At 49.1% G+C, this 23,516-nt stretch overlaps 9 protein-coding genes across 9 annotated transcripts; 3 read left to right on the top strand and 6 right to left on the bottom strand.

Annotated features, from left to right (window-relative positions):
• Nucleotides 1-147: 147 nt before the first annotated feature.
• On the top strand, nt 148-1,320 carry EV420DRAFT_1237698 (UbiA prenyltransferase family; the record flags this gene model as incomplete). The annotated part of the gene is made up of 7 exons (XM_060466604.1): nt 148-220; nt 284-432; nt 490-605; nt 655-743; nt 800-899; nt 950-1,229; nt 1,279-1,320. Coding segments are annotated over 7 exons (849 nt in total), but the record flags the coding sequence as incomplete, so codon positions are not given.
• A 5,429-nt stretch (nt 1,321-6,749) lies between these two features.
• On the bottom strand, nt 6,750-7,847 carry EV420DRAFT_1270178 (uncharacterized protein; the record flags this gene model as incomplete). The annotated part of the gene is made up of 1 exon (XM_060467552.1): nt 6,750-7,847. The coding sequence occupies one exon, from the start codon at nt 7,845-7,847 to the stop codon at nt 6,750-6,752; it is 1,098 nt and encodes a 365-aa protein (XP_060331222.1).
• Nucleotides 7,848-8,798: 951 nt separating this feature from the next.
• On the top strand, nt 8,799-11,546 carry EV420DRAFT_1541637 (aldehyde dehydrogenase family protein). Its single transcript, XM_060473125.1, has 14 exons — nt 8,799-9,030; nt 9,103-9,378; nt 9,433-9,556; nt 9,618-9,640; nt 9,694-9,864; nt 9,921-10,097; nt 10,147-10,344; nt 10,405-10,547; nt 10,599-10,661; nt 10,718-10,807; nt 10,862-10,899; nt 10,957-10,974; nt 11,028-11,325; nt 11,376-11,546. The coding sequence occupies exons 1-13, from the start codon at nt 8,996-8,998 to the stop codon at nt 11,115-11,117; spliced, it is 1,446 nt and encodes a 481-aa protein (XP_060331221.1). The 5' UTR covers nt 8,799-8,995; the 3' UTR covers nt 11,118-11,325; nt 11,376-11,546.
• A 1,108-nt stretch (nt 11,547-12,654) lies between these two features.
• EV420DRAFT_1642679 (uncharacterized protein) lies at nt 12,655-13,838 on the bottom strand (the record flags this gene model as incomplete). The annotated part of the gene is made up of 3 exons (XM_060477399.1): nt 12,655-13,152; nt 13,202-13,326; nt 13,385-13,838. The coding sequence occupies 3 exons, from the start codon at nt 13,836-13,838 to the stop codon at nt 12,655-12,657; spliced, it is 1,077 nt and encodes a 358-aa protein (XP_060331220.1).
• Nucleotides 13,839-14,379: 541 nt separating this feature from the next.
• On the top strand, nt 14,380-16,328 carry EV420DRAFT_1541630 (dihydrolipoamide succinyltransferase). Its single transcript, XM_060473124.1, has 9 exons — nt 14,380-14,565; nt 14,627-14,685; nt 14,735-14,859; nt 14,909-15,029; nt 15,088-15,290; nt 15,341-15,774; nt 15,823-15,893; nt 15,947-16,072; nt 16,129-16,328. The coding sequence occupies exons 1-9, from the start codon at nt 14,486-14,488 to the stop codon at nt 16,179-16,181; spliced, it is 1,272 nt and encodes a 423-aa protein (XP_060331219.1). The 5' UTR covers nt 14,380-14,485; the 3' UTR covers nt 16,182-16,328.
• EV420DRAFT_1747891 (glycoside hydrolase family 79 protein) lies at nt 16,329-18,495 on the bottom strand (the record flags this gene model as incomplete). Its single annotated transcript, XM_060480210.1, has 11 exons — nt 16,329-16,871; nt 16,922-17,005; nt 17,060-17,171; nt 17,229-17,299; nt 17,356-17,378; nt 17,429-17,473; nt 17,529-17,726; nt 17,774-17,835; nt 17,890-17,980; nt 18,030-18,117; nt 18,155-18,495. The coding sequence occupies 11 exons, from the start codon at nt 18,493-18,495 to the stop codon at nt 16,367-16,369; spliced, it is 1,620 nt and encodes a 539-aa protein (XP_060331218.1). The 3' UTR covers nt 16,329-16,366.
• Nucleotides 18,496-19,123: 628 nt separating this feature from the next.
• Nucleotides 19,124-19,786, bottom strand: EV420DRAFT_1269833 (coatomer protein; the record flags this gene model as incomplete). The annotated part of the gene is made up of 3 exons (XM_060467529.1): nt 19,124-19,274; nt 19,328-19,553; nt 19,606-19,786. 3 exons carry the CDS (start codon nt 19,784-19,786, stop codon nt 19,124-19,126), a joined length of 558 nt encoding a protein of 185 aa, XP_060331217.1.
• A 621-nt stretch (nt 19,787-20,407) lies between these two features.
• On the bottom strand, nt 20,408-21,381 carry EV420DRAFT_343077 (uncharacterized protein). Its single transcript, XM_060481779.1, has one exon. The coding sequence runs from the start codon at nt 21,145-21,147 to the stop codon at nt 20,599-20,601; it is 549 nt and encodes a 182-aa protein (XP_060331216.1). The 5' UTR covers nt 21,148-21,381; the 3' UTR covers nt 20,408-20,598.
• On the bottom strand, nt 21,251-23,093 carry EV420DRAFT_342825 (uncharacterized protein). The gene is made up of 8 exons (XM_060481777.1): nt 23,003-23,093; nt 22,689-22,950; nt 22,522-22,621; nt 22,430-22,471; nt 22,147-22,379; nt 22,011-22,089; nt 21,654-21,958; nt 21,251-21,602 (listed from the first exon to the last, which is right to left on the bottom strand). Exons 2-8 carry the CDS (start codon nt 22,698-22,700, stop codon nt 21,354-21,356), a joined length of 1,020 nt encoding a protein of 339 aa, XP_060331215.1. The 5' UTR covers nt 22,701-22,950; nt 23,003-23,093; the 3' UTR covers nt 21,251-21,353.
• Nucleotides 23,094-23,516: the final 423 nt, after the last annotated feature.

The following is a 23,516-nucleotide window of genomic DNA, read 5'->3' as shown; positions in this document are numbered from 1 at the left end:
TAAGTGTCAGTGAATTATTGGCAACAGGAGCAATATATATTGTCCTCTGAGGTACTGCGGATAATATCCAACACGATAATGTCTGCTAAACCCTCAGAAAATTCGTCCTTCTCTTCTGTCTCGGAACCGACTCCTTTCAACTCTGCAGGGCGATACTACTTCGAACTCACTAGACTCCATAAATTTCCACTGGGGAGTATCGTCGTGTTCTGGCCTTGTGGTGAGTGTTTCAGCTTGTGTTGTACCTCTTTTTTTGGCCTGACGATGACCTTGATCCTTGTAGCTTGGGCTTTTACTGTTGCAGCATCTACAGTACAGCTGCCAGTCGTTCAATTCATTAAGGGTATCATAGCCTTCGCGCTAGGAAGTACCCTTCTTCATAGTGCTGCTTGCGTGCTGAATGATATCTGTGACATTGATTTCGATAGACAAGTTGGCGAGTAACCAGACTCACACTGGCACCCGCTTGTTTAACCGCTAATTTCAGAGCGTACGAAGAACCGACCTCTTGTCATTGGGAAGATATCCATCTTTGGCGCTACCATCCTCCTTATCCTTCTGACTTCGGCCTCTCTGAGCCTGCTTTGTTTCACGAGCCTTACTGCGTGAGTTTCGTGCACATATCTTACTGCTGTTGCTAACATCCATATACAGAGCTGCATATGGGATAATCGGCGTGTTTCCATTACACGCCCTGTATCCTCTAATGAAGAGATGGACTTGGTGGCCACAGGCATGGCTTGGTATCCACCGTCAGCTAAATCATGCGATTACACATTGACTCATGCGTTGATATAAGGCTTGGCTATGAACTGGGGGATATGGGTAGCATGGATTACTGTCTACCCTAGTGCACCCCTAAAGAACGATCTACTCATCTTCTTCCTGGGTACTGTGTGGTAAGGTCGATAAATTTGCGAGCTATCTATCCTAACCTTTGTCGGGATAGCTGGACTATCGTCTATGATACAATATATGGCTGCCAAGACAAAATTGATGATGCAAAGGCTGGCGTGAAGTCGACAGCCCTTCTTTTCGGTACTTGGGTTCGGCCAATCCTCATTTGCTTTGCCGGTGCCTTTGTAGGGAGTCTCGCATACTTTGGGGTCTGCAATGACCAAAGTTTCGTGTTCTTTGTTGTTTCGTGTGGTGGCGCTGCTCTGCATTTCTTCTGGCAATTCACAACTTGGTCACCCGATGATCCTGGAGATTGTGGAGAGAAATTCAAGGTATGTATGCAATTATCAAGTTTGAACATGGACTCAATCCTTTTCTAAGGCAAACGGAAGTCTGGGATATATCATCTGGGCTGGAATGTTATTGAATTACGTAGGCTTCTGATAATCTGGCTCGGTGTCTACCGAATTACGGTTATTGAATCGTTATTGGATCTTTCTTTGTAGAAATCTCTGTCTACAAGGGCCCGCCACGTGCCGAGGCGTGTACGACCTTGCTGGTATTTGCTCAAGTCGTAGTATCACTATAGGTTCGATAAAAATTTGATGATATTCCAAGAATTAAACCAATAGGATACCCGGCGGATAGTCAAGATTCCGCCTCATCAAGCCGAAGAGATGGGCCCAAAAGTTGGGAATAAGATTGGTGGTTCAGCAGCAAGATGGAGTTTGATTTGCGGTGGAGAGCCAAGAGAAGAATGTCTTCAAGTATTTGAAGGAGTAACACCGACGGGGACTAGAATCTTCTTTGTAATGAATTCAATATAATATCATACAGCCACAAGTAAATCAGATGTACGAGGGAAGAGGTACGTAATTCAAATTGTTCAGTGGAGCGTATTGGGGCGAGGAGATCTTCTTTCCTTCACTAACCGACAAAATTCCTCCCTTATTTCCTTTTACTCTTAGGGAGACACACTTGACCAAACCATGTTGACATCGCGTTCATGTTGAAACCCGGCCAAGCCTGCTGAGACTTGAACGTCTTGTGTGAATCTCGTACATTTTGAACTGAAGCCGGGTGAGGTTCACCAAGAGGACAAGAGCCGCCCAAGCAGGAGCATGGGCTTGCTCCACATCTCACAGGGAATATTCAACTTAATATCGAACTCGACTTCGATAATCACCCTGGAGAGATAGCGTGGACATTTGAGCACCTGGAAGTGGAGGCACCAGTTGAGCGTCATGTTCATCTCGAAGTTACCGGTGATGAGGACGCAGAAATGGACATGATGGATGGATGGTGTTGCTCAGGTAGAGTGGCTCGAGAGGACTAACCATACACGAAAGGAAGATTTAATCAGAGCGCAGGAGAATGTCACAACACATGGACTTGTCTATTGAAACTGTCCAAGTCAATCTCCCAGAGGTTGGGACACAGTCTGATAAAGCAGGAAAGCCAGCGAATGAAATGGTCATCGTTGCATATTACATTTGAGTGGTGCCAGAGAATGAGCTTGGTCATGATCGATCCGGTGGTGGCCTTTGCTGGATATCTGACCCTTGCTGCGCGTCGTGAATCTGGCTGGCACTGATAGAAGTGGCTTCGCTGCTGCCCGACACGTATGCTCGAATACTGGCGCCCTGGATCTCCAGATTCGCAAGGTTGGGGGAAGACCTGATGACAGAGATGAACTGATCTTCGCTGCACTCGACGTTAATCCAGGACGCAGACATTGGGGAACGAAGAGACTGCATTATTGATCAAAACAGGAGGGTTCTCGCTTCGAGTCAGTTTGGGTCCCAGATTTGCATGCTATTGATGGGGAAGCCGGGATTCTTGAGTTGCGCGAGGATAAGGAGGATGTATTCATCGCGTCCGATCTGCTCTGATTTGCCATTCATGTACAGAGTGGGACCATAGATGTTTATAGCCGCCGGGTCGACTTCCTCTGGAACCTCGAGCGCCTCGAGCAGACTGGGAAATGTTAGCATACAAGGCCTGAGAGGTGTACATCTGGTTCTTCCCATAGTTGAGACAATCTGACAACTTGCACGGTGCGAAGACAGTAGGAGCCCTTTGTTTTGAGCGGAATTGTCAATCTATAGTGAAGAAATTAGGAGGTGATGAACACGGAACAGGACGGAGGCTAACCTAGGTCCAAATTGACGTGAGGGAGTTAAACGTTGAAGAGACGAAGGAGACGCATATTTATCTTGAAGGTAATGATATGAGCCACTCGAGGAGCTGCCGAAACCTTTATTCAGTCTCTACAAACTGCTCATTAATATCGTGATATAGGCGGCTATCTTCCAGGTATATCATGTGTTTTGATATCTTACAACATTGGTGGAGATGCTCCGTCGTTCGCAGCCAGTATCCAGGGGAGGGGGGGGGGCAACTTACAAGAGCAAACGCAGCCTGAAGGCGATGGAAAGTGTCAGAAAGTTTTGTGAACGGCAGAGATGGAAGTGGGGATGGTTCAAATAAGAATTTCATATTGGCAGATTTCGAGCAGGAAAAGGGTCAGAGGGAGTTGACGAGGTGAACAAACAGATACAAATGACCATTTGCAATTGGCAGATTTCGGGGGTAAATATGGCTTGGAAGTTTCGGGTCGGGTAGACCTTGCTTACCAGCAAGCCAATCGTCTCGAGCTTAGTATGAGGCACCCATTGTTTAGCCAAGTCTAGACTCCCCGCACGTTGGGGAGCCCAAATGCGATTGCGTGGTGTATGATCGCTAAATGGCTAAGGGAAGAAGGAAGGAACGGAGTGGAGAATAGAGAGAGAAAGATGAGATGTAGATGGACTCATGCAGACGCAGGAGCATGATTTCTCTGGGTATGAAGCATGGCCAGGAGGATGACAGGGTTCTTCCGGATGTAGATCTGGAATGTGTCCGATGACCACCGGCCAGTCGCCTGAATGAGATGTGGGGAGACCCCATCCTCGGCGAGGGCGGTGGCGCCGCCAGAGCGTATAGACTGTCCAGCAAAACCCGCCTGGGGAATGAGCTTGCAGAGACGGCGAATGAACCAAGAACGAGAGGGCACTGAGCCGTTCTCGCGTACCCAGAGAAAGGGCTGGAATAAGCAGCGTGCATCGCGGAGGAGCAGGTACCTCTGGAAGATGGCCACAGGGTCAATGGCTGCTGTTGATTTCCGGGGAATGACAACGCGGCTACCCTCGAAGGTGGTGTCCGTCTTGTGAGTAGGGAGCCAGAATGCGAAACCCTCAGGGATCCATTCTACGGACGACCGACGTGAGTACTTGCGAGGGTTACGCAGCGTGGGATTATCAGGCATAGTCATCTCGCCCAGGCGGAGGAGCCCATAGAAACCAACGAACAGCATCGAGACGAAGAGGACATCATCATATGATGACCACGGTGTGAGGCTTGACAAGGCCGTGCGCAGATGATTACGGGAGAGAGGTTGTTTCCGCTTGATTGGCTTACTGCGAAGCCTTTTGCAACCCTTGAGGGTACGTTTAACGAGCATGCCATTCCGGACGGCGCGTACATCAGGGAAATGAGGCTCGAGCTGGCTGACGACGCCGGAGAGATAAGTCCCCACAGAGCGAGGCTCTATGTGGAAGGACATGTACACCACAAAGAACGAGAGCGTGTCTGCAGTTGGTTCAATGGGAAAACTGTGCATGGCACAGAAGGTGAGGTATGAGTTGAGAGCAGAGGAGTAAGTCGACTGTGAAGAACTGTCGAGAGCGAGGCCAAGCGCAATCGAGCGCTTGTGGACGAGTTCGTCCAACGACCAGGGCACCCGAGGGGGCTGCCTGGCCGTAGCAGACACCCGAATCATTTTTTTCGCTGCCCCCAACGCATCAGAAGGGGGTTGAAAGGGCCGAATGAGCAGGCCGGGAGCGTACGAGCAGGCGTCGTTGAATTTTGAGCGTGAGATGGCGTCAGCGACGACATTCTCAGTGCCAGGGATGTGCAGGACACGGAGGTCGACATCATGAGCAAGCAGGAGGTCGACGGCGGCACGTAGGAGGGAGTTGTAGGCGGGGAGAGCACGGAGAGAGTCAAAAAGGTCGACCGTGTTGGAATTGTCGGTCTTAATCGTGACCCGGAGCTGGTCCGTGAGAGAAGAGTCCGCTCGCATGGTTACACAGAACCACTCCAACGCCGCGACAACACAGAGAGCCTCCCAGAAGAAAATCGTGTCCTTGGGAGGGTCGCAGGGTACGGGAGCGTAGAAACCTAGCAGCAGCTCAGGAATCCAGAAGCCCATGCCGGACATGCAGGCGTCGCAAAGGATAGTGAGATTGGTCTCCGAGGCAGGGTCCCAATCGAGTGCATCAAAAAGGAGGATGCCGGAAGAAGCTTGGACGTGGGTGAGGAACCATTCTAAGTCCTTTTTAACAGCCTCGTTGAGGTACAACTTCTTATAGGCTTCGTGACGGCCCGAAATCTTCTCGTACACGTTGCACAGGCCTGGTTTCAGCAGGGGGAAGACATTCAAGGACCAATTCATCCACCCGGCTAGCTGCTTCCACTCGCTCACGGTTCGGCGGCGCGAGGGAGTGTTGATGAACTCACGGATGGCGGCGATGAGCTCAGCTTTTGATTCGGGTGGGAGAGTCACGGTCATCTCGTTGACGTCAATCAAGAAACCAATGACGGTGAGGATAGCACCCCACAGTTGTTTCCTCTTCTCATGTGGAATGCCCAGTTCATCCAGGAGGAGCAAGAATTTTGCTTGTTTCGTGGGGTAGAAGCATTGGTATGGCTTGTACCAGGTGAGACTGCCTTCCATCTCCCAACTCCACGTATCATCGACATAGCAGAACAAGTCGAGAATAAATTTTATGAAGATTGCGATCCAGATGATCAGGCCCATGATAGAGGCCCAATTGCGAGGCGAGGCGCAGCTCCCGAAACAACTACGCCAATCTACGGTGCGTATCAAAGCACCGCATTCAACGCCACGATCCAGATCCTCCCTCGTGGGTATGTTTGTCGTAACGACCTGCTTTATTTGCCAGAGAGGATGAGCAGGATGGTGTCGGAACGCCTCAGAGACGTCGGACTTCCATAGGACCAGGTGGGCGTTGCCATGTTTTCGGCGAAAATGGAGCAAGGCGGGCAGGAATTGGTGGAGAGTATCCATCCGGGGTCCACGAGTAAGCTCTTTGTCAATCATGCTGTTCTGAGAGAATATGCCACAGCTCTGATGTGATACCAGGCGTAGCTTGTCAGAATGCGGTTTTGGTACAGCCAACACAGGAGTGCTGTACATCCCAGGTAGCAGATCTGGGCCGAATGGAGGTGAGAAACGACGTTTCTCAATCTCGATATCTCTCTGATGAGCGAGAAATGACTGTTCCGCTTTGCTCGCAGGCGGAGCCCATGAATTGTCCCAGGTTTCCGGGTACCCCTCAGCATGTTTAGTGTGTGCCCAAGGCCAGAATCCTTCGCGCAGTGAGGTTATGACCGACTCGACAAACGGAGTGTTGGGATGAGAGATGAGTAGGGATTCAAGGTGATCCACCTTGATTGGTGTGCTCACGTCAAACAGGTGAGGATAGTTCTTAATGGTGCTCATCGCAGCCAGGTTCTCAAACTCGGAAGCAGGAGGACAAGGCAGAGGTTCGTCAACCTCAGTATAGTGAGCGGTACGGCTTTCAAATCGAGTAGGGTCGCGCCAGGCATACCCTCTCATATATCTCGGTATGTGACTGAACGCAGTGATTGCGTCCTCATTTACCAACCCCAGTTCTTCACAACAGTCCCAGTCTGGGGGATACGTGTCACCCTCATCGTTGTCCAACTCTACATGCCTGTTAGCGCGCCCAGCGAACTTCGACAGGTCAGCCTGAATAGCAGCAAGCTCAGACAGACTTCCCGGTGTTTCGGCTGGGGCAAGACTTGCTGGAGTGATCGTTGGATTTACAGTTGGAGCATACATGTCGGTAGCGACAGTCGTCAGCTGAGCACCGACCACCGTTCCAGTTCCGACAAATCTCCCTTCGTCGTTTCTTTGGTCGCCCACCTTCTCTGCTACTTCCGCTAGTGCCGGCCTCACCGGGTGGAGCCACATAGGCAAGGCCAGTAACCTCGAGATAAGACTCCTTGAGCTCGATGAACTCGTGGATGTCGTTGAAGAGCATTGTTCCACGGGACGAGGCGATATGAGCGCGGCAGGCTTTCTCGAAGACGATGACTTGTGGGTCCATGCTGGGGTGGCGACGCTGGAACAAGTTGTTGATGAACTTGTAGTATCTTCTGAGCTCGGCTTGCCGTCCATTGAAGATGTGGTTGAGGATTTCCTCATATTTGTCCCAGACAAACTTCCAGTTGTCACGGTTGACGACTTTGTGGGCATAAGAGGTCTCGGCCGTTTGGAACACGAGTCCGTTCCCGAGGGAGTGTGTGACAGTTGTTGGGACACTGGGACTGTTGAAGTAGGAGTGGACTTCGTCGAAGTTAACGACACTCCCGTAGACGATGGCTCTGAGGCCGTTGTCTGTGAACGGAGGGGGGTGAGAGTTCTTGATGAGGCGGAGACACTCTTTAGGGTCCGCGGAGAAGTTCTCGTATCGCCTTTTGACTGCCAAATGTGCGGGTGAGAGGACTGCATTCTGGATAGTTCTGTTGACCTCCCAGTCAAAGAGGGACGGATCAAGCTTGCGCCGTTTTGCGTGTCCTTCAGCCTCATCAGCAGAGGAGTCCGACTCGGAGTCGGAGTCACTTGAAGAGGTGGATCGTCGTCGATGTCTGCGGCGTCGGTCATGGCGACGTCGGCCATGTCTGCTCTGTGACCGTGACCGGGGTCGGGACCTTCCACGGCTCCTACTCCGTGCGTTTGGAGAACCCCTATTCTGTCCGCCAGCTGCATCGTCGGGCGGTTGTCTTTGCCTACCCCTATCCGCTGCATCAGCGAGCGATTTTTCGTGAGCGTCGATTTGAGCGAGCCAGGGTTCGAGCATGGCGTCGTCGTAGATGAGGCCGTGTCGCTCACACGCTCGACCAATGTAGGTCGATATCTGACGGATGGCAGTCATCTTCGGGATAGCTTCATCGAAGTACTGCTGGATGATCCTCTCGAGGTCGCGGTGAATGGCATTCCTGATGCCTTCATCTTGTTCCTCTTGTCTCTGTGGCTCCTCCCATGGTCTGAATGGTCTCCGCTCTTGACCGGCGTCTTGCTGAGGCGGACCATTGGACATAGTATGGGCTGTAGTTGCTGTAGTTGTTGATATATAGATCGAATAGTATATTCAATGTAGCGAGCACTACTACGTCTAGCGAGACTGTAAGTATACGAGGTAAAGAGAGGATACTGAGGGTCATACCTGGCGAGACTGTGAGGATACGTGGCAGAGAGAGGATGACCCCTCTTCTGCTCACAGTCTGCCAGGCAACGGCCGATCTGCGGGATCGGGATTGCGTTCCGCCTTGCTTGCGACCTAGGAGGTGAAGGCGAGTGGATACAACAGTCAAGGACTGGTACAAGCTCGACTTACTCGTGCTCAATCTTCTTGCGACCCGAGGGGTGAAGAGAGTACGACTTCGCTTGCGACCTGTGATAGGTGGAAGATAAAGAGCAATGACGCATGGTGCAGAAAGCAAGACTCACGAAGTTATTCTCTCGCTTGCGACCTTGCGAGAGCAAGGTGGAGAGAACGTATATCCCACTTACGGCCTGTGAGGCGGGGATATGTGAGCTGCGGGAGACGTCAACTCTGTGCAGAGGACTCACTCGACGATTACCCTTGTATAAACCCCTTTAAACTCGAGTAATTTTAAATGTTCTTGATGCGGCCTGCATGCAAGCGCGATAATTATACCTTCCTTCCGGATCAATCGGTCCACCAACTCGGATTTGATTTGAGCCGGCGGCATCAACATCGACATCAATCCATCATGCATCCGTTCTGATGCACCTCACGGGACTATTTTCATTCGACATCTACTCCTGACCTCGGCGCTATATTTAGGATGACCTTTCATGGCATCCTTCTGATGTGCTTCCCGTATACCGTGTGTCAACACGTAGGCGGCTATCGAGCAGGGTACAAGTTCAAAAAGCCATCGGAAGGAACTTCCCTCTCACCCTGACTTTGGTATCATCTTGATGGTTTTTCGCGACCTTTCTTTCAGCACAGACTTGTAAGTGCTTGAAGCTTTGCTCTAAACTTATTTGTCTCCAATAGAGTTAACCGATAATCCATGGCTACATAGTGCACACATCATCAATGGAATTAAAGTCTACTCCCGAGAAACACAAGACATATTGAACCCAACTAACGAGGAAATCTTAGCCTCGGTCCCAATTGCTACCCAGGACCAGCTGAACGACGCTGTGGGGGCCGCATCGCTCGCATTTCCCACTTGGGGTGCACTGGCCGTCGAAGAGCGGCAGAATCTGGTCACTCAATTAGGCGACTTGATCAAGGATAATTGTGACGCCTTTGTCGAACTTGTTATCAAAGAAGTTGGAAAGTCACGGGCATTGGCGTGAGTTCCCGAATCCACTAGCGCCTCGGGTAACTAATCGGTAGGCTTCTATAGGGCCGTCGAAGTTGGAAGTTGCGTCGAGTGGTTTCATGGGGTGGCGACTCAGTCGCTTCCACCTGAGACCATCTTGGACACGCCCCAGAGGACTGTAACAGTTAAATACGTCCCGTATGGCGTAGTATGTTGTATTTTTTCGTTTTTCGAAGTCGTCATCTCACTCACCGCGTCTCACGTCGCAGTGTGCTACGATAACTCCTTGGAAGTCCGTCTCAATTTGTTGTTCGTCATGGTTATGAAACTCATTGAAGAATAAAGCTTCCCCCTCTCCTTGCTGATTTGGAAGCTTGCACCGGCACTTGTTACTGGAAACTGCGTCGTTGTTAAACCCTCTCCTTACGCACCACTTTCTGCCATAAAATTCGTCGAGTTAGCGCAAAGAATTCTTCCACCAGGTGTTCTTTCGGTTCTATCAGGCGACGAAAATCTGTGGGTTGACTATTTCAACGCAAGATTCTACCTTGATCTTACATCCATATTGCTAGAGGACCTTGGATCGTAGAACACCCAAACATTGCTCGAATCTCCTTGACGGGCTCGATTCCAGTTGGCCAATCTGTGATGCGCTCCGCAGCGGCCTCTCTGAAGAGCCTTACGTTGGAACTCGGTGGTAATGATGCGGCGGTGATACTGAAGGACGTGGATCCCAAGCAGATTGCACCGTTCGTTCGCCCCAAACCTTTCGAGTTACACGAGCTTACATCTTTTTAGAATGCTTTTTTGGGGGACGTTTTTCAACTCGGGACAGATTTGTGCTGCGCTAAAACGGATCTACATTCATGAGGACATTTACGATGCCGTAAGAGACGAGCTGGTCGCGTACACGAAGACCATTAGGATTGGTGACTGCCTCGACCCGGAAGTGGGAATGGGTCCAGTGCAGAACAAAGAGCAGTATCGGAGACTAAGGTACCGAAAGTTCTGGCCAACATCAACGAGTGTATACCGAGACTTACATACGTCTTCCAGGTCATTAATTGAGGAGTGCCACGCCCAAGGATACAAGTTCGCGTGTGGCGGAAACTTCTTCCCTCCGGAGAGGAAAGGCTATTTCTTACCAGTCAGCATTGTCGATAATCCACCAGAAGATTCAAGAATTGTTCAAGAAGAACGTACGTCTGAATATTTCTCTTGATATACTTCGTGTTTCCATCTCGACACAGAATTTGGGCCCGTGGTCCCTCTATTGAAGTGGCGCAACGAAGAGGATGTCATTAGACAGATGAGTAAGTATACCATCCTATATCTCGTACCAAAATTTCAATTCTCAACGCTCATCCAGACTATGGGGATTATGGCCTAGCTGCATCTGTGTGGAGTAAGGATGTCAAACATGCTGAAGAAATTGCGGAGCGACTCGAGGCTGGAACAGGTGTGTGGTTCCGAACACGCTTCACACTTTCATTAATGGCAATGCGCGCGCCAGTCTGGATAAACGAATCTCAGCAATTCCATTGGAACCAGGTGCGAACAACTTGCCTCTAATTTTCCCTAACTGAAGGTTAGACTTGTTCTTGACAGCCCTTTGGAGGATTCAAGGTAATAAGATATTCCTACAGTGAATGTTTTTTATCGGCTCACGGGCTTTGCAGCATTCTGGGATAGGCGTTGAGCATTCAAAACACGGTCTTGTGGCTTGGACTAACATCAAGAGCATCACGGCAAATAGAATGGGTGCTTGAGATAGCTGCTCTGAATAATGTAACTAGACTTGGCAATAATGTTTGGAGTGCGACCTAAGGATATATGCGCTTAGTCTTAAACAAGATTCTTTCGACGGCATCCATACCGGTCATCTAGGAGGGAGAATAACATCTGAATATGTTTTGCATCGGGTATAACAAGTTTGTCCCAGTCCCTTTTGCCTGGATGATATGGCGGCTCGGGTATCTAGAAATCGATGAGAATGTATGCATGACGGACTGCGAATTAGTTCTCACAATCTTGCCCCAAACCAACTTGGACTCGACAATTCCATTCCATCTCCATCGATTATGCCGCGGGTTTCGATAGAGGCCCCATCGGAAGACTATCCATGTTCTAGTTTTTCTGCAATGTTTCTCAAATGCAGATATTCCTAGTCTCGCTTGGACTATTAACTGGCAGTGGGGAAGCAATCCGTTCTCAACTTCCAAGCTATTTCAAAGCCACGTGACGGTGTACAAATAGGGTGGTGATACAATAGATCTTGCGACGGCTACTACTACTACTACTACTTCCCTGAGAGAAGATTCCTGAGTAGCGACCACCGTACGGTCTCATCTTCCACAATAAGAATTTGTACTGAAACAAGGAGCGACGATGGCCTCCTCGGGCAACCACCCGCCGCACCTCTCACCTCACCTCTCAGACCGATAGCACCCTGAACATGAAAGAGATACCAAAAGGCTGTAATCCCCGACGACTAGATACCCTCTCCTTGATGAGACAAGGGTCTTCGGGTGTAGGAAGAGGACACGATGGTGGTAGGAAGCAAGAAAAAATTTAGCAGGATTTGAATTTTACGGGCCTGTAGCTGTAGTGTTTCGATGACTCGGCTTAAAGCCGCGCCACGCCAGTCAAGCCGAACTAAGTCACGCCGATGTTGCCGAATGACTTCGGCAAAGTCACACCACAGTACCGGCTCGGCGCGGCTTAGCGCGACTTGAAGTTGCCCGAGCTTCGACTTGAGTAAAAAATACCGAAATGCTATTTTAGGTCGACTTTGATTTTTTCCCGCAATTTCTCCGAAATTTCTGGAATATTACGTTACCTAAAATCTACTGAGAGCTTCCATTTAAAGGAAATGCATGAAGTCATAGCTTGACCGGCTGGAGCGGCGTGACGGCAACTTAGCTTCAAAGCCATCAAAAATTATGACTTGGTGAAGCCGTTGAAGCCGAAGCCGAATAGAGTCGCGCCGAGCCGCGCCAAGTCACGTTATCGAAACACTATGTAGCTGCACGTGACATGTCCAGGACCTCGCCAAGTTTTTTTTTTAACTTTCGAGTCCTTGATAATATGTTCGACGGGACCCAGCAACCCCCTCGTTCCCTTTCTTTAATATGGGCATCTACCTCGAGTGATACCTCCGAGAGATGTTTCGTGCTGCGACTTGATAGCGTCACTAAAAACCCGTGAACCTGACCATGACGACACTTTATAAACGAGAGGGCTCAATACGATTGCTACTTGTACAAATTCATTTAAATAATGATATTATACTGATGCATCAGTGGTTTATATTCCTCCCCGTCGGTTGTTCGTCCGAGCGGCAACCTGGCTTCGAAGAGCCATAACTGCGTCCATAGCAAGAAAAATCTTTTGTTGTTCAGGGCTAAGCTTTGTCTCATCTGTCTCCGTTTCGACATCTGGAACTCGGGATGGATACATAGCATGTGTAGCAGTTTTCAGACGGTCCCGAAGAGATTTCGACGCCCACAGACGAACTGCGAGAGCACCAAACATAAACTCGAGAAGGAAGCCTGCCGGAAGAGAGGAGCGCGCTTCATACAGAGGACCGTAGCGGTGGCGACTTCCACTGGGCACTTTGTCGCGAGATCCTACCCCTGGTGTATTGTCGTCAAAAAACAAGATTGGGGGAGGGCCTTCTGCCCTGAGCCAGATGAACGCGAGCGAGACATAGTTCTCGTCAGTGATACCCTGCATATTCAAGTTGCGAGTGATAGACGTTTCATGAAGCAGCAGGTCGTCGTGATTCAAAACAGCATTCGGAGTCTGTGAACTCTGTCAGTTAAATGTGAGGATGGAAGACAATGTTGTTTACGCGGATCAAAACCAGGTCTTTGGTGAAAAGTTCTTTTATAGAGAGAAACAAGAGAAGACCGTTTCGAACATCATGAATGTCGGTTATCTCTGACTCGTTGCCGCGAGGCCGAGCTTGAGAGATGGCTGAGATATATTGGACGAAAGAGTTGGAGAGAAGTAGAAAAGGAGCTACGAGAAGCACTTGCCGCATCTCCCCTTGCGCACGGTATGATGTGGGCAGAGCCACAGTCGCTAGGTACGTTGTTCATGACAAGACCACTGCAGTCTCGCGCAACGACTTTATCTGTAAATTCCCGGTGCGCATCTGATGTCCAGTCAAGGCTGCAACTATTGATGTACTCTCCTATCTCCATCAGCACATCGGGGTCGACAAGATGAGAGTCCTTTCTGCTGGCGACAGTCTGAGGTACGACAAAGTAATACTTCCCTTCTGTTATCACTTCATCGTCGCCCATGAATGCTCCTTTTGACATGATCCTTCCATTGACGCCGAGGACACAGTACCCCACGAACTGAAGGAACTTGACAGGTCTTTTCGTGATGTAAGCGACGTCGATGATCGGGATCTTAAGGAATTCGCCGTCCTTTCCGTCAGGGAAGACGAACAATTCATAGCAAGGTTGACTATTGGACATGATGGAACTGAAGATAGATGTATGGTCCCGTTATGCAATCTGACACAAGATCTCTGTGACTCTGAGACTACAGACGAGCGAGATTACCGTTGCACCTGAGGTTCCGGCTGCTCTGATACCGAAGTACGAGCGCCAAAAACGAACTCAGAGCCCAAACGGTCATAGCCGGCAGATTTTCGACATCTTTGTGGTCGGCAACGTCTCAAGTTAAGTTCCCCCGATACCAAGTCAGCGGTCGGCAGTCAGTACGACACAGTTTTTCCGGACCGCCAGCAAATCAAATCTGCGCTGTATGGAATATCCGGAGCTCGTCCTCATTGGTCGACTATTTATTCCATGCCGGCTGGCTGCCAAAGGTTAAACCGGTCGTTCTACAGAGCATATTCGAGGGAGTCGCGAGAGCCATATACCAAGGAATATTTCGAAGAAAGGCAATGCAATATCCTGAAAATTTCAACTCTGGAAAGAGAACCGAAAACAAAAAATAGAAACTTGAGCGTGCTCAATATGTGCACAAACAAATTACATCAAAGTTCGGCGCGGTCAGTACCGGGTTCTTACACCGTTCCTCACCAACCTTGCTCTCCATCAACACTACTACCACCACCGCCGCCGCCAGGCCGTTCTTGCTCGTGGTCCACGTCGCCATGCTTTCAAAGCGTATCATCGCCGTCGCGCAACGTCGCGGGTTACTCGATGTAACCTCTGTTCAGTGTATGAAGGGACTGTTCGTAGTCTTCCACGTATCATTCCTTGTCGTTGTCGTTCTCACAATGAGTGTCTTTCAGAGGAGTTGCAGCTGCACGTACACGTCGTGCACGCTTTCATTCGTCAAGATTGTTGCAGGGTATGTCTGCCTCACTCCTGACGTCACGTTCCCGCTGACGTGCAAGCAGCGGAGACTGTCAAGGTACCTCAGATGGCAGAGTCCATTACCGAGGGAACACTCAAGTCATGGATAAAACAAGTTGGCGATACTGTAGAGGCCGATGAGGAAGTAGCAACCATTGAGACCGACAAGGTGACCAATTCTTTTTCTCTCGATGCGCATTTACTCAGTTTTCATACAGATTGACGTGTCCGTGAACGCTCCTCAATCCGGCAAGATTGTAGAACTCTTGGCAGCGGAGGAAGACACTGTGACTGTTGGCCAAGACTTGTTTGTTCTTGAACCCGGTGAGACGGGTGGTGGTGAGTGATATATTGCTATTCTTACGATGAATCTCTGGTGCGAACTGCGGATGCTTAGCCGCTGCACCTCCACCACCACCAAAGGAGGACACACCTAAAGCCCCCACGGAACCTAAACAGCAACAGGCGGAGAAGCCTCCTGCACACCCTGCACCCGAGAAGAAACCCTCAGAGCCCAAACAAGAAACTAAGAAGGAGCTTAAAAAGGAAGCAGAACAGCCCAAACCTGCGCCTACCGCAGGCAGCAGGAATGAGACGAGAGTACGTCAAATCTTCTTATTATCCCGCATGGATCATGACGTTATATGCAGGTCAAAATGAATCGCATGCGCCTGAGAATTGCTGAACGATTAAAAGAGTCGCAAAATGCTGCGGCTTCGTTGACGACGTTCAACGAGATTGATATGTCCTCGCTTATCTCCATGCGGGCAAAATACAAGGAATTAATCTTGAAGGAGCATGACGTCAAGCTCGGGTTCATGAGCGCGTTCGCAAAGGCATCTGCATTGGCACTGAAAGAGATTCCGGCAGCAAACGCGTCTATCGAGGGTGACGAGATTGTATATAGGGATTACGTTGATCTCAGCGTCGCCGTTGCTACACCGAAGGGTCTTGTCACACCTGTGGTCAGGAACTTGGAGACAATGAACTTCTTGCAGATCGAGAAAGAGATTGCTGCGCTGGGTAAGAAGGCAAGAGATGGAAAGTTGACGCTTGAGGATATGGCTGGTGGAACCTTCACGATGTACGTTTGCGTGCCTATAATAATGGCCTGTTCTGATGACGTGTCTAGATCCAATGGAGGTGTCTTCGGATCTCTCTTTGGAACTCCCATTATTAACCTTCCCCAGTCGGCTGTGCTGGGTACGTTTTTGTAATCGTCACGACTCAATCATTTTCTCACGTGTCCACCATAGGCATGCACGCCGTAAAAGAGAAACCTGTAGTCGTCAATGGCCAGATCGTTATTCGCCCCATTATGGTCGTTGCACTGACATATGATCATCGGTTGTTGGATGGTCGTGAGGCTGTCACTTTCCTCGGTGAGTTTCACGCCGTCTGGAAGTCTCTTCACCCTACTGATGCGTCCCTTCTGCAGTTAAAATTCGAGACTATATCGAAGATCCCAGGAAAATGCTCCTCGCCCCTTAAACGACGCCGCTAATGTACTTTCAGGACTGAAAAAGTGTGATCTGATGTTCTAATGCATTGCATCTCTTTCCATCGAAAGCAGCACTTGGTCCGAAATCGTATTGAATACCCATCGGAATTTTGACTTGCAAGTTTTCTGTAGCCCCATAATACAATATAATGTTCTGTACGCCTATTGACGAGAATCAGAGGGAAACTAAAACCGCCTCTGACGCTGCGACAACGATTACTTCCCCGTCAATCTTCTCTTCTATCAATTCTCCTTCTGCAACACCGTTCGCATATGTCTGTCCTGCCCACGTGGTGACATTTCCCTCTTTCACATCGGCTCCTGGGGCCTGTAGCCTCCGAACGGTGACCGAGCCCTTACCTTCTGAAAGGTACTTCGAAATATCGAACATGGTGCTCGGTCTTGTCCCCTCCTCCGTCTCGTTGTAGCTCTGCAGGTTGAGTAGAGCCAACTTCACCGGGTAACCCAAACTTGAATCATCCCAGAATCCGTAAGCCACCAGTTGCCCTTGGGATGCGTCCCCCATCGCGGCAGTGATGCTTGACCCGTTGGCCTGTCGGCCTGGGTATATGTTCCCTATACGAAGGCTTTGAGAAGTACCGATCGCTTCAGCGATAAAGAGGTAGGCGGAGTAGGACGGGAAAACTTTGACTGGTCCGTTCAGGTTTTCGATGGGATACCTTATGGTAGAGTCAAAAATGCGAATAACGGACCCTTGACAACAACATACCACATGTCGTAGAGACTCAATCCTCCGTGATTGAGCTGAGTTGAACTTTGTAGAGCCAGGGGACCACCCTGGTGCATGAACAGTCTTAAGTGAGATGCTTGAGCACGAACATAAGGTAAAAAGGAAACGGTCACGCACCGAGATACGTTAATAGAAGCGGCATAAAGAGTGGTATCGAGAAGCCACAAGGCTTGACCAAATGTGTTGCTAACTCCATCTCTACCAGAGCATGATACAGAATTGTATTCCCCTGGTTATGAGGGAGGATGAACACCTTGCAATGTCGAAACGGATGGCAACCACGTACCAATGACAAATGAGTCTGAACCTAGCTGCTCGCGAACACTTTTGATGCGAGGCTGCCACAAGTCAAGATACCTGACGAGCATGTCAGCGCTAACATCAACATGATGCAAGAGAAAAGGTTGGCGCACTGGGCCAGGCGAGTGTGATTAACCTGGACGCGCGTCAAGTCGAGCACGGGTATAAAACGCCTGTAGAACTCACCAGGTTAACCAGCGTAGCCTGCCTCAGACGGACTGGGTCGCATACCTAAGATCATAGTCAGTACATAAATGCCTCGTTTTTGAAATAGAGAAGCCCTTACACTATATTGATACGTGTGCTCACTACACGTCTTCACCGTGCTATCATTATTTGCACCCACTGCCAACGCACTCACGCAATCCAACTGTGCATTAGCAGCAGCTGTTCCGTAAGGCCAGAGTGGATCCTCAGCGGTGGCGGCAATCTGGAAGAATGGTGTCGAGATGTTCAGCGCGTCTGATATGTTCTTAGTCCAGGGCTAAAAGTAGCATAAACGACAAGGTAGAAAATAGTAATCACATTCACCATCCATATATTGGTGTAGCTTCGCGGTGTGAAGCCGAGATAGTGATCGGGTTCGTTTCCGACTGTTCAAGGGCAGGTCGGGCCACTCATCAATAACGAGAAAAGAAGCGGCGTACTTTCCATTCCAATCAACTGCCCAGCCTTCATATTCTCTACGGCAGCCGTCGCCATGTCTAAAGCACCCTCAAAATCGAGGTCTTCGAGATCCTACGCATCCATCGATGAACTCTGGAGAATCAAATGTAAGGGAACCCACCAAGTTGAAGACTATTTTCGTTCCTTCGGGTAGCAAATCCGTAGTTTTCCAAAACTCTGGCCCAACTGTCGTGTTATGCAGAGTTCCGCTGTCTACGATCAGGCCTTGGCAGAAACAAAACAAACCACAAGTCATACTCATCAGTGATAAAGTTGAACAAGGCCATATCCAAAGTTGAGTTATAGTACGTCGAGTCAGCAGTAATGCCACCAATCCGGATTTCTGCAGGTACACCGGTTCTGCTTTTGAGGTTCTCCAGCAGGTTCCTAGTTAACGAGTTGGGGTTGGACACATTCCCGACGTATGAGGTCCAGAAAGCGGTCTCGATGCTGAAACTGGCTAGTGCTGGGTTGAGGTATTTGGATGCATCTGGAGGGAGTGTAGGAGGGCCGGACAAGCGGATGTTAGAGAGGTTTTCTGCTAGGACACAGGCAGAGAAGGCCAGAAGGAGGGGCAGGGGTTGCATTGCGACGTTTCGATCAGTCCACTGTCAACTTGAGCTTTATACGCCAACCGGTCCGTATGGATCCAGCCAAATGACGCTGGGATCGGTCCGACGGAATAGTTACGACCTCGACAGTTCTCCCATCTGAGGCGCCGCATTCTTGGGCATGCGAAGATCAACGAGTCCACATCCCGTCTTCGTATGGGGACCAGATTACGAAATAGACCTGAAAGTCCAGCACTTGCAGTGAGAAATAAGTGACACTCTTTTACCTTCAGCAAATGTGTTCGGACCGGCAATCATCACAAGAATGCGAAGGCCATATCCCGTGAGCGACATTAGGCACGAGTTCCAAAAACAAGCCATCGTGAATTGTAAAACGTCTCGCCTGAAGCAAATTTTACAGTTGTCGTAAGCCGAGCCTTGTGTGCAAGAGTGGTAACGCGCTGTGCAATAGGTGTTGACCTGTTACAACGTACCGCACTTTGAATTTTGTCTGTTGAGCGTTGCAACAAATTCAATGAAAGCGTAAAAGTAACAAATATCCGACTGATGCAAGAGAATAATTGCAATGAAATAAACAACACGTCTACAAGAGGGCTATCCCGAGGTCAACTTCAACAATTTAAGCATAAGTGGACATACCAATCTAGAACTGCGCCATCCGCTGGGCCATTTTATCCTTCACAGTCTGGTATGCATTCATTATCGTCTGCTCATTGATGACGATATCTGTCGTGTCGGGGCGTGGCCGGCTCACTCTCGACGCAATAGCAGCAGCATCCGTGTCCATGATGATCCTACAGAGAGTAAAATGAGCACTGCGACAGAGACAAGAGTATCTTGGACGCACCCATCGTCAATCGTCTCGTCCAGACACAGTAATACCATATCCAAGTTCTCTAACACGGCCCTCTTCTCCAGTTGATTCCTTAGCAAAAGAGAAAGTGCGTCGATAAGCGAATTCAGTGCTGCTGAAAGCATGAGCTCATTCTCCGTGGGCCCAGCAATGAAGTAAATAATGAGGTCGAGAGAATGCTTGTACACGGCGAGCTTGGATTCGAATAGAATGATATCTCCTGCCCTTAATATCAGTGCGCTGTTCATGCCGGCCGAATGCAGCAATCGCACCTCCAGCCTTCTTCGTCTTTTGCCAGAGCCCTTTCTCGAATGCTTTCTGGTCCTTCAAGGTGAGCAGCTCTTTAGATTCGCCCTGAGGGTGGCCTTTGGGCCGGTAGTACTTTGCAAGGACGCGATGTCCTTCGGTGTCGAGGACTATGAATGCATTGATGCTGTAGAGAGAGAGATTCATTGGACGTGGTGGGAGTGATCAAGCAACGTGTACCGAATTGGGCAATCACCTTCGATCCTCGAGTCCCACAAGAGTCGACGACAATATTCACGGCGCTGGCAACGCACAGGATGATAGCCGATTTTTTCAACTTTTTGATAGTACATGTACAGTAAATAATTCTCATACTCTATTGTTGAGACGACGTGTGATATTTTGTAGAAAACGAATTATGACTGATTGTTAGATACTTTTCGCAAATTCCCAGATACCGTGTGGGGCTAGCGAAACAAAAGGCAATGAATGTCAACATCAGGGAGGATTAAGACAACACGTACAAGGCCAAAACGGGGATCAATTGCAAGATAAGAATGCTCCAAAGAGTGGGTAGTGGATCAAAAATTAATGCCATCCAGCAGACGAAAAGTAGACTGCATGGGATTGGATACATTACTGGCGCAAAACCAGTGATGAAGCGTACTGTGTCGCAGTCGCACCGCAGCAACGCAGAGTCCCTAAGACGTAGGCCTCGTACGCACAAAAATCGAACTACACCACTACCGATCTACTGATTGATGTTGATCATGAAGCAGTTGGTAGTATATGGAATGATTATAGACAAGAAATCGTGTAATCACAACGGACACCAAGAGTCCGCTGGTATTAGACACGACTTGCATTCACAAGAACACACCGTGCGTCGATAGCCTTGTCCACTGACGGCGTACCGGTGCTGCCCACAACAAATCCCAAAACAAGCTTGTAGACCACTAAGCCCTCGCTTCAAGACGAAGTGTCTTGGGGCATTGAAGAGTAACCTAGGCGCTGAATTTCTAGTACAATCGTGACCAGAACTCAGTACAGGGACTCTTAAGCCGAAGAGATAAGCACTCAGACCATAGCCATGATCTACTCGTGAGATAGGACTGCGAATCCTGTACGGAAAGGGTCTTGTGGCCTTTCATCTGCTGCTGGAAGATGGAAGTTTGGTAGAGACCGTGACAAGGCGGACCCTGAGAAAAATTGGTATGTGCAAAAGCCTCTACCTCGAGATTAGTAGCGCCCAACGATCTTCGCTTGATGTGACCGTCCTTCCAGTTCGGCTGGAAATACGAAATATGTAGTGGTCGGAAAGTGATGCGCCAAGGGAAACCAGAATCGGCTACCCCGCCTTTCTTGTCCCGTCGGAAGATGTTCCTGTCATTATTTCGAGTTCCGAAGGGCGGCCTTTGCAAACTTTTGAGTTCCCAGATGGCAGGGTGAAACGCAGGGCGGGAGCTTGGTGGTGGTGTGGTGGTGTTACCGGCATCTTGATCTCGCATAAAAGTAAGAATCAAGTTGGGTTCGGCTAATCCCGACATTGTACCATTTGTATCGCACATTACTCAAGGGCAGCGCTTTCAGCTAGGCGCAACCATCTTGCTTCGTTTAATTGGGAAGGAGGGATTGCAGAGATTTAGATGTTCTATAGTTGATCGAAAAATAAAGTAGAGAGTACGATAGTAAAAAAAGGATAGCATGAACAAAAAATGACAGTCTAAATTTGGTCTCCAGTCTCACCCCGACTTTCAGACGCTCGCCATGAGCTCTATTGCGTCCTTTCAACAACTACCACGAGCTCATCCGACCGCACCTGTTGAGCTTCAATGTCCATCTCAAGGACTGCGCTCTGCCCGGTGCATTCCTGAAAGCTTGCCATGGAAGGTTGAGAAGACTGAGAAGATTGCGAAGACGTCTGGAAACGAAGGGTCGACACTGTCGCACTGTCGTCATGTTCTTCGTTTGGGCGCGTGTGTCCTGCGGCTGCTCTGCCAACAAGGAGCGTGGGTGCAACTCCCTACACAAGGTGTTTGATAAACAATGCGGGAGTCCAAGGTAGTGAACGCACCTTCGTGATACCGGCTATGGCATCAATGTAATACGATCCAAAATCATTGCGAAGGAAGACAGCCAAGTATAGAATCAGAGCTATTGTATAGAGAGCGGAGGATTCCACTAGCACTTCAATGAAACGGTAATAAACTCTCAGTCGACCGCCTGCTCTGCGCCTAACCCCGGTAACAGTCAAAATGCGGAAAATGATAAGCAATGTGCACCATAATGTCGTTGCCAGGATGAAGGATACGTAGAGCATCTGGAATACTGTGTCCGCTGCAGTGAAGTACACACGATATATATCAATGATTTTCGACACTACACATAAAGTCGGATATATGAAATAGGTAGATGAGATCGGACAACTTACCGGTTGCAGAAATTAGGGAAAGGATTGGAAGTAGAACAATCAGCCAGCGCCGTCCCCAGACCATCCAACAGCACCAAATCTAGAGTTGAAAAGATGGTAAGCTGGCATGGATAATCACCAGCGAAGTAGCACACACAATATATGAGTCTGCGAGGATGGTACCCATAGAGGCTGGGATACCTGACTCCCAATAGACTACTTGGTTCACATCATCAAGCTTCGAGTATACGGTCCAAAAACTTTGTCCATTTTTGATGAATGCGGAGCATATAAATGACCAATTGGCAGCAACATTGATAGTAATCAGGGTATGAAGGAGAATAATGACGACAACCAAGGCTCGTCGCATCGGCCAGCATTTGTTGATGACTGCCACTCATGTCAGCTTGGATGCTGTAGTAGAGATGCTCCTGGCTCACATATATTCCACAACGTAACAGCAAGAATACCAGTGTATGTGCCTGACATCGGTCAACACTCATACGTCAAGGCGCTAAAAGTCGCTGCCCACCATGCAATAGCGTGTAGAGAATTTTGGAGTTCAGGGTAGCGTCGAGTTCTTGAAACACGAAAGCTCTGTCTTTGTCGGCAAGATCTGGTGGAATATTTCCCTGAGTCGCCATGAGGAAAAGTAAGTACAGAGCCAACGGGGTAATGGGTTAAGAGAATAGCACGTACCAGCCCTCTCATTTATAACAGTGTGCAGCTCACGGCCACGCTTATTGGCTGCCGTAAAGATGATGATCAGTATCAAATCGCACCAGAATCCTTACGTACCGACTGTGTTTGGCGATTTAATGAGCCGTCGTGTACATTGTGATAGTTCCAACGCGGCTCGTGATAGAGACGCGACTTGAAGTTTTCCAGAGAAAGCCCTGTATCGTAGCCTACGTAGAGAAAGTGGTGGTACGAACTGCAAGCCTCTCAGAGATTGGTTTTGCTGAATTAGGATTAGGGAAAACGCGTTGAGGAAGAGAATCAAAATAACTAACGAAGTGAGATCACGGTGCCCCTAACAACTTGAGTTTGTTCTATCATGTTGACAGGAAGAACGTAGGAAAAATTTGAGGTCAGTTCTATCATCATTATGCTGGCGGATCCTGAATATTTGAGTCTCGGCAAAGGTTTTCAGGGGCACCAGTTTTTGCAAATCATATAGAGATGAGAACCAGCACGATCATATAAGATGGGAGAAACTTTACCCTGGAAACGAGGTATCTATCAGAGAAGCAGGAGAAGAAAATACAACACGTACCCCTTGATGAGCTCGATGAACGCAAATCTCTTTCTTCAAGAGGAAGTTTCCCTTTCCGGGACTCGGAGGGTCTTTGCAGAGTTGTTGCGCAACATATTAGAGTCGACTCGTCTGTATTTGTACAATCGGTTCTTTACTAACCATCGCTTAGACACTGGGTACGCAAAAGTAGTGGTGGTGGTGACGCAGACGAATATTGACAGCTGAGGAGGTTAGACTGGTGTGTATAAAAGTAAACATGAATATCGAAG

This window comes from Desarmillaria tabescens, assembly GCF_030435595.1.
Source record: "Desarmillaria tabescens strain CCBAS 213 chromosome Unknown EV420scaffold_16, whole genome shotgun sequence".
Taxonomy (NCBI): domain Eukaryota; kingdom Fungi; phylum Basidiomycota; class Agaricomycetes; order Agaricales; family Physalacriaceae; genus Desarmillaria; species Desarmillaria tabescens.
This window is presented reverse-complemented; position numbering and strand designations above follow the sequence as displayed.